At 47.8% G+C, this 13,375-nt stretch overlaps 1 protein-coding gene across 1 annotated transcript in view; it reads left to right on the top strand.

Moving 5' to 3' along the window:
- DNAI1 (dynein axonemal intermediate chain 1) overlaps nucleotides 1-13,375 on the top strand; it is a gene marked incomplete at both ends in the record, with an annotated part of 135,691 nt that overhangs the window by 111,305 nt on the left and 11,011 nt on the right. Inside the window, one exon of the mRNA XM_079548150.1 lies at nucleotides 398-583. Coding sequence (XP_079404276.1) covers nucleotides 398-583 — 186 coding nt within the window. The remainder of the gene's footprint in view (nucleotides 1-397; nucleotides 584-13,375) is intronic.

Here is a 13,375-nt window from a genome sequence, read left to right as displayed (position 1 = left end):
GTCTGTGTTAGACTGTGGTTTCACACCTGGTTGACTCATTGTTTGCAGCACTGGGAAGGGAGGTTAGGAGCTGTGGGCTAGCAATGCCAGATTTGAGCTGTCTCCAGTCCAGATCAGCTGGAGCCTTGAGAAGAGCTTGCCCCAACATCAGAGAATGGGTCCTTACCCCATGCGTTCCTGAAGTAAGGGGATGGTCCCTCAGAAGCAGCAGGCAGCTTCTGGACATAGATTGCTTACAAGATTATGAAGCTTCTGAAGTCAGATGCTAATTGTGTGCTGAAGTTACCTTTCCCTAGAACTTTTTCTTTCTGTGATTTCTTCAGGCACAATTCTTCTGCTGAGGCTTCTTCTTGCCCAACTAATCTCTTCTGTGTTGTCTTTTTTATTTTCTTCCCAGGCCCATGTGTTTGATCTGAACATTAATAAGTATGAAGCTCTCTGCACCCAGGTAGTGGTGGCCAAGAAGAAAAATAAAATAACCCATATCCAGTTTAACCCTGTGTACCCTGTTGTCATCATCGGAGATGAGCGAGGCCAGGTTACCTGCCTGAAGCTCTCCCCCAATCTGCGCAAGATGCCCAAGGTAGGTACAGCTGAGGGACCAAACCACAGCAGGTCTCTTCATGCCTTCGCTGTTCTCTCCACTCTGTGCTTCATAGGTTTCCCAAACATCCTATCTTTTCCAAGCTTTGGGTTTTGTTTGCAAAACTCCTGGAAACTTGAGTAGAGGTGATATCAGCTCCTCCCTGAGACCTCCTGCAGAGCCCGTGCTGCCTGTCTTGCTCTTTTGGATCATCAAAGCCTGTGCCCTGACCATTATGTCCCCCCTCCTGTAAATGAGCAAGTGCTATCTTTATTTAGCAAGGTGTCTTGGGATCCTAGTCCTAAGAGACAGCAATGAGATGCTTGTATGAGTTGGCAGAGCCCCTTTTCCCACCCAGCCATGAGTGCCAGTCTTGCAGTATGCTGAAGATCTCCCACACAGTTCCTTTATTAGACGTTCTGGGTTTCCTCCAGTCACAGACTGTATTGCTGCAAATGCAGCATCATTTCTGACCCCATGTAATTCTCATAGCCACTTGTCCCTTGCTTAATAGAACTTCTTCAGTTTCAGGCTTTTTAGAACTGATCCACAAAAGCAATATCTCAGGATGATCATTGTTTATTTATATACCTCCAAAGGTTTTATATATTCTACCAGTCAGCTGTGTAAGGTGAGGTCTTTGGCCAGAAACGAATCACCCCAGTGTCAGTCCAGAACATTCTGACTGATTTTTAAAAAGTCCTTTCTTCTAGACACCACTGGAAATACAAACCTCCTTGTGCTGAGAGAACACAGAAAACTGAACAACATGGCAGTCTATTTAAAAGTGATGGAGCTGTGGAGGAGAGTGTCTCATAAGGTCCACGCTTCTGTATTTCTATCAAAACTACAATCTGAGATAACCCAGTCTCTCAGGGCTGCTACCAACTTGACTGGGGACAAGCTGATTTATGAGTCCTTCCTGATGTGGGTGAGCACTCTGTCTATCACTGGCACTGGTTTCATAGGGCTCACCAATGGAGATGGTTTACAGACACAGATGTGGCTGCCCACCACCACACATTTAGCTATGGGGTGAGAAGCACCCAGCTATACTTTGCCATGGGTCAGAATAAATCTGAATGTCTTCTCCACTCCTTGTGGCTAGCAGCAGCCCTCCACACAGGCATAAATGTCACTAACTCTTAAATTCTCTTCTTTTGCAAACTTTCCACAGAGGCAAATTGCTTGACAAAGCTGAGCTCACAGGTGGCACAATCACTTACTGCTGACCTTAACCTATAGGTACCATATCCCAAGCAACATAATGGGATGGAAATGGACTTTGTTGCTCTGGTGTTATTAAGCTATCTATCTTCCATTTCTTGGTTTGGTTTGAAAGAATACTGAACATTGAATTAAATATTTCCTCCACATGTGGAGAAAAAGCAGGGATGTTCAGGCATGGCTGGTGATGTGTGCAACTCCCCTGGCTACAGCCAGCTCTTCTCAGAGAGTGAAGAGAAATTAAAACAGATGTCATACAGGGTGGAAGCAGAGTGGTGGTGATGGATTGCAAATGGACAAGTGAGCAGGGTTGCCAGGCCCATCCTTTGTCGCCAGACGATGGTGCCCACAGCACTATGGTGAGGAGTGTTAGCTATTGCGAAAAGGTGATTTGAAAGAGGTAAGAGAAGTCCTGGCAGAGCAAGCAGTGCCATCCGCTGCATCTCCTGTCCTCCTCATTGCTGTACCAGCTCCACGTGCATCATGCAAACCTCTAGCTATAGTTGCACAAGTGTCACCTCGCCATGGGGATCCAGATGTGCTTTAAAAGCATTGATCCCAGTCCCTTTGAAGATCAAATCAGTGTGCTCTTTAAACCCTTACCTTGTGCTGTCAGCTTTCCTCCCTAAAATATCTTAACTTCTTCCTCTTTTGTGGGAGTCACCAGAGTTACAGGAGCAGAAAATTCGTATATCCTTAAAATTGCAGAGAGTCTAGACAGATGTGAAGGAGCCCTTGCATCCCTACTGTCTCATGCAGGAAGACAGACCTGTTTGCACCTTGGTGAACATCTGGATTCCCCAGTCCAGACTCTCCAGTGCCTGATCACAGAATCACAGAATCACAGAAATATAGGGGCTGAAATGGACCTCTGGAGATCATCTAATGCAATCCCCTTGCCAAAGCAGGCTCTCTAGACCGGTTTGCACAGGTAGGCATACAGGCGGGTCTTGAATATCTCCAGAGAAGGAGACTTCACAACCCCCTGGGCAGCCTGTTCCAGTGCTCCGTCACCCTTACCATGAGGAAGTCCTTATGCACATTTGTGCAGAACTTTCTGTGCTTCAGTTTGTGGCTGTTTCCCCTGGTCCTATCGCCATGCATCACTGAAAGGAGTCTGGCCTTGTCCCTTTGCCTCCCACACCTTAGATACTTACAGACGTTGATCAGATTCCCTCTCAGTCTTCCTTTTTTCAAGGCTGAACAAACTCAGTTCACTCAGCCTTTCCTTGTAAGAGAGATGCTCCAGGCCCTTTATCATCTTTGTGGCCCTCCACTCAACTCTTTCCAGGAGATGCCCATCTTTTTTGTACCAGGGAGCCCAGAACTGGACACAATAGTCCAGGTGAGGCCTCACTCACCTACTGGCCACACTTTTTTTTTAATGCCCCTCAGAATGCCATTGGCCAAATCCCTGCAGAGCCCTATAGCGAAACCTACCTCAAACCCAGAAGGAACCAGAGATGGTGTTCCTGGGGGCTGTGGCTTTCAAATCAGCTGCAGCACCTGCTAACTCAGCTGCCTGGCTTGTGTCCGCTGTCTCCTTCAGAGGTGGAATGATCTTGCAGAGCTCAGTGTGTCAATGGGGCTCATCCACATCCCACAGCCTCTCTGTTTCAATGTCACAGGGGTTTGCCTGTGAAGCATCTCTGCCAGCATCCCACACATCTGGGATAGCAGCTTTTGACAGGTATGACTAGCAGACTAATCACCTTTTGTAGAGAGAGCTCTTAATAGCCACATGTCATTCCTAACTCTCTTTCTTTCCCTAAAAATAGACATGGTGCTGTCTGCTCCACATGCTGTGCACTGCTTGGCTGCTGCTGGGCTTCCAGGATAGGGCTCACTGGGAGATGCTGGGCTGACTTCATCCCAGTGGGATTTCAGCATCTCTGAATGTATTTTGGTTTGCCTGATAATTAATAGTGTGATGGGTTACTGGAAATGGGGAGAGTCAGGACTCTTGGGTTCTCATCAGGCTTTAGTTCATTCTTTTGTTCACATCCTTGAGATATAAGGGGAGGCTCAAGAGCTCAAAAAATAATTTCCTAGCTTGATATGTGGCTTAATTAGCTCATGTTTGTAAAACGCTTTGGGATCTTTAAGAAGTGTTATTTAATAGTCCAAGTTTTGCTGTCAGCAGCAATATCATAGCCCAGTTTGTGAGCACTTGGCAGAAAAAGCCAACAAGGGAACTTTTTGAAAGCACTCAGGTAGCATTTTTAGAAGTGACTTTCACCAAGACAGAGAGTCTAACAGCTTCAAAAATGCCTGAAACTCCCTGTGAGCTTCGGCCTCCCAATTCCTTTAGTGGCACACAGGAACCGTTACCCTTGATGTTGAGAGAAAGCCAGGGACAGGGACTCTGCCACCTACCAGGCTGTGCTGAGGGCACATCTGTGCACACACTGGGCACAGAGTCTTGTGCCAAGCAGAGCAAGCATCCTACATCCTCACTCCATTAATCTGGGGCCTGGAGTCCTCCCCACAAGCTGAGGTCTCTGGGGCAGGGACTTCTCCATGCCTTAAGGTAGCAAGCTGTATTTTCCTGGGTTGTGAGCCTGGTAGAGGCTTTCTATGCCTATCACTCTTGTGTCCTTAGATCATAGGAGGCTCGGGGAACACATTAAATATCAGGGAACTGCTAAGTATCAGCTCCAAGAGCCTGGAGAGCATGGAAGCTGGGGAGGGAAATGGCTGAGCACAAACCCTGTGGGAAGAGCAACCACAAGCAGAGAGAGGAGCTAGCAATCATCATTGCAAAATTGAAGTTTGCATTCAAACTGCCACCAGCATGGCCCTGCACTGCATATGCCAAGCACCCAGCTCCCTAAGCATCCACCCCTGCTTGGGCAGAAGGCTCGTGACAACAGATATACTGCTGCCCAAGCTGATTTGGATCCTTCTGCTGAGAGCACAGAGGTGGGGCAGAAGTGCTTGCAGCATTTTTTGATGCAGCACCAGGAATAAGTGGCTCTTTGCTGTCATCCAGGCCACTTTTGGACTCTAAGTGCTCCTTAGATATTGCAGCAGAGTTGTTTAACTAATAAAATATAGTTCCTAATTTATAACGACCTTGGTGGTTGAGTTCACCCGAGGGAAGCATTACTGGCAGAGCTGTTTAATTAGTAAGCCTTTCGAGTTTCATTCCTGAAAAGAAATTAAAGCATTTTGTCATCACAGCCAGAAGAATGTAGCTGCTTATGGGCTTAGGTTTGTTTTTAAAAAACACAGCTGAAATAGCCTAGTACAACCCATCATGTCCAAAGGCAAACACGAGGGAATAAAAAAACAGAAAGTGTTTTCAGAAATGTTGGGAGAGCATGGCAGAGTGGAAGAAGACAAGAAAGCAAGTCAAAGAAAGGGTGCAAAACTGCATTTGCTGAGGCTAAATGAAATTTCTTGGACAGTGGCCAGGCTTACAGCCAGAGAGGCATCCAGCCTCTTGGTCTGGTGCTTGTCTTGGATATTTATGCTGGATTATCTAGGATGATTATTTCAGCCTCTGTACTTGCAGGCACATGTGTGAGTCCAATGCTGGCTGCAGTGATGCTGCTTCTGGTTGCTGCAGGGGGTGTTGCAGCATCTGCTGCGGATGAACCTGACCAGCACAGGGAGAGAAACCTGTACTCCCTCCTTCTGTCCCAGGATGTGCAACCCATCTGCTTGTGGGGCTAGTTTGTGTTTACAGAAGCCTCAGATTAGATGCACTTTCCAAGGTTACATCAGTGCTGAACTAGTGAGTGCTGTAGCTCTGAAGAAAGCACATTTTGTCTCCAAAGTTATTATTTCAACAGCTCTGAAGCATTATCATTCCATTTTAGAGAAAACCACTCACCTTTCCTTTCCAAATGTTTCAGGAGTTTCGTACTTAGTGGTGCTATTCCCAGTCCTGCTGTTTTCATGCAAATGCTGTTTTGTCATTGAGATTCACACAGTCACTTCTGTGCAGCTTGAGCGATGGCAGGATTTCCTCGTGTCTCTTCAGGGCTGGCTAATTGCGCAGTGACCCAAAAGCACTGAGCACAAGCAGTGCTGGAGGAATTAGGCACAAAGCACTGCTGAGTCTTGCCTGCATCAGAGCTGTTGCCTCTGGATGCAGCTTGGCCCCCTGATAAGGAGGCACATGCAAATAAGCTTGAATCTCATGAAAACTGACCTGCAGCTTGATGTCTTTTCTTCCTCTGAGGTTTGTCAAAGCTTTTTGATTTCCTTTCAGTCCTCCCCGTGTTATTTGGGCTGGTTGCAGATAGCTGCTCTGTGCACTGCTAGGGAAGCAGGTGAGCACTGCGAGGTGGATCCAGGGACTTGTGAAACCCTACGTCTGCCCTTTCACAGCTCTCTGTATTGCCTGCATAGTTCATCTAAGGACAGATGATTTAGGCTGTGATGCACAACATCTCAGCAGTAAGCAAGCACTAGTTTGCTTTAACTCTGGAGTTCACTGCCCTAAAACCTTCATTTTCTGGTGGCTCAGGATGCTGCAGGGGTGCCCCAGTTCTATGGTAGCTGTGAAACACTCAGGTGCTATGACCATGAGCTACATGTGCACTGTTCCTGCATGTTGCTGCCAAGGAGAGAGTCAGGGCTCTCCTTTAAGTCACTATCTTGGATTAGGAGAATTCTTGGTGACCAACCACAAGCAGCACCTGCCCATTGAGGTTTATATGTATCTGGGCAGAGCAGAGGTTTGCAGATGATGTCTGGAGGGCAGCAGCAAATGATGTGCTTTCCCAGTGGCCTCACTGCGCTTTCTGCACTCACCTGGGCTGGAATAGGGCTTCAACCTGCAGAGGAGAGGTCCTGGCTCTTTCTCAGCTCTTTCCCTTCTGGGGTAAGAGAGCTCAGACTGTCTCTTCACCCAGAACTAGCGCTGCAGATGAAATCCGAATTATCTCAATTAGAACGACTATAAACCCTACAGACCTCAGGAGAACACTGCTGTGAGGTACCTTAGTTACAGTGGTCGTGCTTTCCCCTCTGCCTGGATAGCCCATGTCTGGCTTATTAAAGCAGCATGTAAACCCAGTCTACAGAGTCCTAAGTATCTGTGCTTTCCTGCTTTTCACCCTTCTCTGGCATCCTGTGCTGTAACCTTCCATCTAGGCTAGGCTCGCACAAACTGTTGCTGCAGAGAAAAAGGTAACAGCCTGATCTCTGCATGGATGGTACTTCAGGCACGGGCTCTGATCCAGAAGAGAGGCTGACAGAATACAGGGGAGAAGGATGAGCTGGGAGGGCAGCTATGCCCCAGTATTGACCTTGGTGGTGGAAGGAAACCCAGAAGGCCCTTATGAACAGTCCAGGGGCACATCTGTAGGGAGGGGCTGCTCTGAGCCTGCATTGGAGTAGGATGGCTGAGACAGCCATAGTGCTGGCCCTAGCACACACTGAGGCCAGCAAGAGGCCATGTGTGGAGCTTGCCAGCGCATGTGCAGCATTGCTTAGTCCTCTGGCCATTCTGCTATGCAGAACTGTGACTCACAATTGTAAATTCACATCTACTGAGAGGAATATTGACATGAGCTGGCAAAAGCACGCTTCCTGCACTGCCTGGAGAAACACATTGCTATGGAGAGATCCACATCCTCCCAGGATCCATCTCCATTATCCACCACTGGAATAGCTCCTGTTTGGGAATTGCAAGCCCAAGATAATATCATGGGGCGGTGCAGCAGTGGAGAGCTGTTTCAGCAGTTTCTCATCCTTCTTGACCAGAATTTGAAGCCTTTGGGTATCTGTCTGGATGTCCTGGGCATATTCATTATGGAATGTCCACTAGGAGAGTGGATAGATCTGTAGCACAAATTGAGATGTCTCATTGTGTCACATTAGAGATACAAAGAGTTCTGGATTCTGGGCAAAGTTTTGGCAGACTTAGACAACAGCACTGCAAGGAGAGCTAACCCAAACAGACCATCAGGAGGCCTGACTCTTCTTTCATTAAACCATTTTTTTTTTTTAATAATCAGTGAAACAACTGCTGGCTTGCATTGGAGTATGTGAAAGGAGAAAAGGGCTCTGGGTAACTGTGGGATTGGTGAAACCCAAGGTCAAAGAACTGAGGGTTTTCTTCTTTTTATTGTTCCTGGCCACGTGGCTCTAATCTTGTTTTTGTTATGTAATGCCACTTTCTTTGACCTCTCCCTTTGGCAGTTGGTGGAGAGACATCATCGTATTTACAGGTTATTTTAAGCTAAAGTCAATTCTCAGTGGTTTGGATGAAGTGTGTTTAGTATGTGAAATGGTAACATTGTCAATTGGAGCAGGAGAAGGTCCCGATTTAGGAAAACTCAATAGTGCTTATAAATTATTTCTAAAGTGAGAGCTTTATCCTATGAGATGCTGAGGTTGCTGTCTGGGGGAAACTGCACATGGGCTGGGGCTGGTTTTGACTTACTTTTCCTCTTTGAAGATCTGCATAACAAAAGGTTGGCCTGCATTTGAAAGTGGTGCAAGGCTGCTCACTGCATTGCTAGGGATCTAGGGAAAGATTAGTTTTTATGACCAATAATAATCCAGTCACTGAGCTAATGTCCCTCTCCTGAAATAAATCTGGTGCCTTTCCATTGAATTTGCTATTTTTTGGGTAGCCAGGAGTAACTGAAATCTGGATTGGAACAGTTTTGGTGGTGCCTTTTTTTTGCTCCTTTCTTTGCATTTCTCCACGCTGGTGTGGTTATGTTGCCAAAAGAACTGCTTTGTGTGAAGGCTTTGCATTCACTTCCTCATGGACAGATGGTGTCTATGCTTTGGCGTCCTCCTGGCAGCCTGGGCATCACTCCTCTGCTGTCAGAGGAACCCATCACTTCCTGCCCTGGGAAATGCCTAATGCATGAGAATAAGGAGTCCTGATTTACATCCTCAGAAAGCTTTCGTTTTGAGATTGCCTGTGTCTGTTCAGCTTCCACAGCTCCTCAGAGCTGAAGTTCTCTGCTTTCTCCCACACCTCACAGAGAGCTGTTTGGCACAGAGAAGTGGGCACAGCTCAGCGTGATGGCAGGAGAGGCACTTCCCAGCCCCTCAGGCAGCTTGGCTTGCCTCTCTTCCCTGTTTCTTTCTTTAGTTACCCTCTGTGTGTTCCTTTCTGTGCACATGATTTAAATCCTTTCCAGAAAACTGGGAGATCCGTAGAAACCACCACTTCTGTAGGTGAATGACAGCCCCAGCACAAAGGCAGAGTGAGCTCACACCAGCCAAAGCCCCATGGGAACACGCTGCTCTCAAAGCATGCCCTTGGCAGCACCAGTGAAGCTGGCTGTTTGGGATGCTGCCTGCCTTTCCATGCTCAGCCATCATGGATCTGCTTCCCCACAGCCCCTCTTCTCCTTATGCCCCCCCTGAGTGCTTTGGGAATACATCTGACACACTCAGACCTCAGCAGAGAAGCTGATGTTGGGGTGTGGTGGTGGAGAACCCTGTCCCACCAAGGCCCAGTACTTTCTGAGGCCTCCCATCTCCCTGCATTGTCCATCACCAGAAGAAAGCTGGATGAAGGGACAGGATTCACTCAGCAGGAATGACCATGGTGACCCAGGTCTTCATGGCCTGGCCCAGCTGTGGTTTTTTTGCATTGCTCCACTGACCTGAGCAGTGCCAGTGCCACAAGCAAGTGCAGAGCTCACAGAAAATGGGCTTTTACTCTTCTTCGAGCTTTTTGTTGCTTGTGATGTTGCGTATCTTATTCCTGTGCATTGTCACTCCTTGGAGAGCCTTTGGCATCTGCTGCAGTCAGGAAATTTGACATGGCCTGGAGTGGAAGGATTGTGGCTACAAGGGCCAGAGGAACAGCTTGAGATGTGGCATATCCCAGTAACTCCTCCCAGTCTGCTGCCAGAGGCTGACACAGCCTTCCCCAAACAGCCAGCCTGGGCTGAAAAGTGCTGAAGCTGCCAGGGGAGACAGAGAGGGCAAGTGTGCCTATAAGGCTGTAAAATACCTCCCAAACACACGGCTGCAAAATGTCCCTTGCTTGCAGACTTTGCCTGCTTGACTCTGGATGCAGAGATTTATAGAGCCTTTTGCCCCTGCTAAACCTCTGTGTCACTGCGCTGAGCTGATCAGCCTGTGCTGCTCCCAGCCCATGCCACCCACCATGCCATCCACCAGCCTCCTCTGAAAGAAAAGGAGACACCTGCACCAGCAGGCTGGCCAAATAATGGTCGTTGCTCAAATTAATTTGATGGGCTCAATGGGGAATTGTTTAAAGAGAGAAAGGAAGGAATTGAAGATGAATAAAATGTTCATGGTGATGGAGCTGACGCAAGAGGATTATTTTTATCCCAGGCAAAATGGAAGAGAAGTGCCTTCCTTGCAGAGTTGAGGAGAAGAGGGGCTGCATGGCAGTGCTGCTGGCTGCAGGAGTGGCAATCACAGCAGCTTAAAAGCTTTCCCAGAGGGAAGCTGCTACCCTTAGATTCACTGGCTGTTTCTGTGATGTGGAATGCCTAATGCTGACTGTGCAGGGCCATCTTAGGGCAAAGCCCCCCTGCTGTCCCCTACTCCTGCATCCTGATTCCACAGCTTCTGATCTAGAGAACTCTGAGCTCCTCACCCCCATCCTGGTCAGCACAGATCTTTCTTAGCTGTGGTGTTCCTCATGTCCTTGGGATGAAGCCCATCCCAGTCTGGATCCCCTTAGCCATGACCTTGCTGCATGGTTTAAATTCCCATTCTACCTTCCTGGACACCTGCAGCCTTCCCATCTGTCCCAGTGTCCAAGCTCAGCAGGATGCTGGCTCCAGCGGCTCCAGTAGCTGTGAACCATGTGTGTTACAGGCAACACAGCCCTCTGTGCTGGCAGCTCTGGGTACTGGCATTAGGACAGGTTTTGCCAATTTTAGCCCATCTTACCTAGATCTTATGCTCTACCTGAGGATGGTAGGTGGTGGCCTCTCCTAAAGTTGAGACAAATGTCATCTGTGTCTTTCCTGTACACAGGATCTATTGTGTCGCAAAATTAAATCAGACTGTGACTTTATATGGTACAAATCCTTGTTAGCCGCAGTGCATCTCCTTGCAGGTACTTACAAACAGATTGTTGACTTGTTCCACACATCTCCTGGAAAGCGAGGATAAGCTGATGGGTCTGAGTTTTTTTAGCACAGTTACCACATTTGCCATTTTCAGCTTTTCAAACCCCGTCATCCTTTGATATTCCTCAAGACAAGTGCTTCGGATTACGCCTGCTAGGTCAAGACAGTGTGAAGACAGCTGCCTCTCCAATGGGCTGTGGCTGTTGTGTCCAGGATGGTCTAACACTGTCAGTAAGCCAACGCCTGTGGGCAGGCAGAGATAACATCCTTTATTAGACAAACATACGTGAGAAGAAAAGACAAGTGCATGTGCCCTACAGCTTGTGCTTTATTTTCTAGATATTAGTTCAGCTAATAAAAGGCATTGCCTCTCTGCCAGCCTGTGCTGAGTGCATTCCGGCCAGTGCCTTGCTACAGCTGAAGTCTCAGCACTTGTTGCTGATATTGCTGTGATATTCCGAGGATCAGAATCTGCAGGAAAGGGGAAGTCCCACGAGCACAGCAGGAGCACTGGTGTGAGCTTGGTCTCCGCTTGGTCTCTGCTCCTTTATGCGCCTGCCTCCTCCATCTTCCTGGTGATGATATTGAGTTGGTGTCAAAAGTCAGGTACCAAAGCCAAAATGACCTGAAATTGAGTGCGTGACTGCAGCTGAGACTGGAGGGTAAGGTCTCCCACTCTGATTTGCTTGGAAGGAACTCGCTAAGCCAGGGAAAGGAACTCAGAGATGCTCATTTTATCTGGCCTGGACAAACCACAGGGCAGCCAGTGGGAGTGCAGGATGTTAATAATTTAGTTTCTTTCAAGTCATTAAAAAAAAAAGCACCGGGGTTTGCTGCACAGTTAGTGTTTGTAATAGAGCAGAGCCAGGGAGCAAAAGGCACTTGGGTTTCAATTGCAACTGCTTGTTCAAGGAGAAAAGCTGTGCTATGAAAGCACGGCATCCTTGATGCCTCCTGCAGCCCAGGGGCTGGGAAAAGAGGGAGAAGGGAATTCATTCTGGAACTGGAGGAGCAAAAAGAGGATTGAAGGTTGTAGAGGAAAGCAAGAACTCCCAGTATGATGCTGAACCACAGAGCCAGACACGGCCTGGCTGCCTCTCGGGGTAATTCAGAGCAGGAATGAAACTGCTCCCTGCGAGCAGCAGTAGTAAATCCATCGCTGGCTGAAGTGCGCATCTCTGGGTTTGACACTTCAGTGGAGGTGATGAAAAATGCAAACTAAGTCTAGGAGGAACAACAAGGTTGATCTGAGGTCTGGAAAACATAATTTCATGGAGCTCTTCAGAGCTCTGCAAATAAATTAAGCGATGACTTGATCTCAGCCTAAAAGCAGCTGCAAATGGAAGGGATTTGCAACAGTGGAAGGCTCTTTAAATTAGCAGAAAATAGATATAACAGGATTTTGCAGCTGACTGCAGCTAAATATTTTCAAACAAGGACAAGAGCCTTTATTTAGAGCAGCACTAGCATGTCTGCATCCCCCCAAACTCCTTCACGTCAAAGCTCCCTGTTGTGTTTTAGCCTAAAGAGAAGTCATTGGTGTGATGAGTTTACTGACTGTTGCTGTGTGAATTGCAAAGATTCCATGACTTCTATTAAATCTGCTTCTGCCTTTGGTCTTCCTGAAGTGATCTGGGATAGCATTACAGAGAAAGATTTGCAGCTTTTATGAAGAGAGGTTCACAGCTTGGAACAGCCCAGGTTGCTTTATATGAAGAGATTTACAGACTCCTAGACTCTTCATTTCTCTTGACTCTGGCTTTTTTACTAGCTCATGTGTTAGAAAATCAAACTGTAAGCACTCAGAGATAACAAGGTGTTACTGTAACAGCGAGCACAGGTCTGTCAAGGACGAGACACATTAAATCAGTGTTATCCCCTGTCTGCCATTGAAATAAGCCTAGTCGGAAAAGATATACTTGCCCCACAAGCATGGGGGGCACATGATCTCCCATCTTAGTTTATTTCGGGCTGGAGCTTTCCCAGTTAGTAATCACAGGGAAGTTGTCCTCACCTCCTGGTCCCTGGGGTGTAATCTCTCCAAGACACAGTGTTCTCCTGGGTCCTCTGTCCATCTGCTCTCCACGGGCATTCTCCACTGCTTCGTGGTTGTCACTGAAAGACCTTCTTCCTTCCTCTTTTCATTCTTCCCTGACAGCAGTCTTCAGATTGGTACATCTGCCTCCAGGCTTGGGATCCCTGGGAAGAGAGGTCTGGACAATCTGTCCTTTGGTACAGTGTGCCAGCATTCCCCAGGGGCTGGGAATTGCCCTGTGGAGGGCAGAATTGCTCCAGTCCTGACTAGGTTGAAGTCAGAATCTGTTTGATTTTGTGGCTGTTGTGTCTCATTTTCCTGCTGTGTACTCCTGTGAAGATCTGTTCTTTGTGTCCTCGCTACCCCCTTCCTGGGTACAGGCAGGCTCCTGTTAGGTCCCCAAAGCTCCCTGGTCTGGGCTAAACCATCTCAGCTCCAGCAATGCCTCCTCAGGCTCTCTAGCCCCAAGCCATTTTGGTAGTCTCTGGTGGGCTC

This window comes from Tetrao urogallus (genome assembly GCF_951394365.1).
Source record: "Tetrao urogallus genome assembly, chromosome: Z".
Classification (NCBI taxonomy): Eukaryota; Metazoa; Chordata; class Aves; order Galliformes; family Phasianidae; genus Tetrao; species Tetrao urogallus.
The sequence above is the reverse complement of the archived record's forward strand: the minus strand, read 5'-3'. Positions and strand labels throughout refer to the sequence as shown.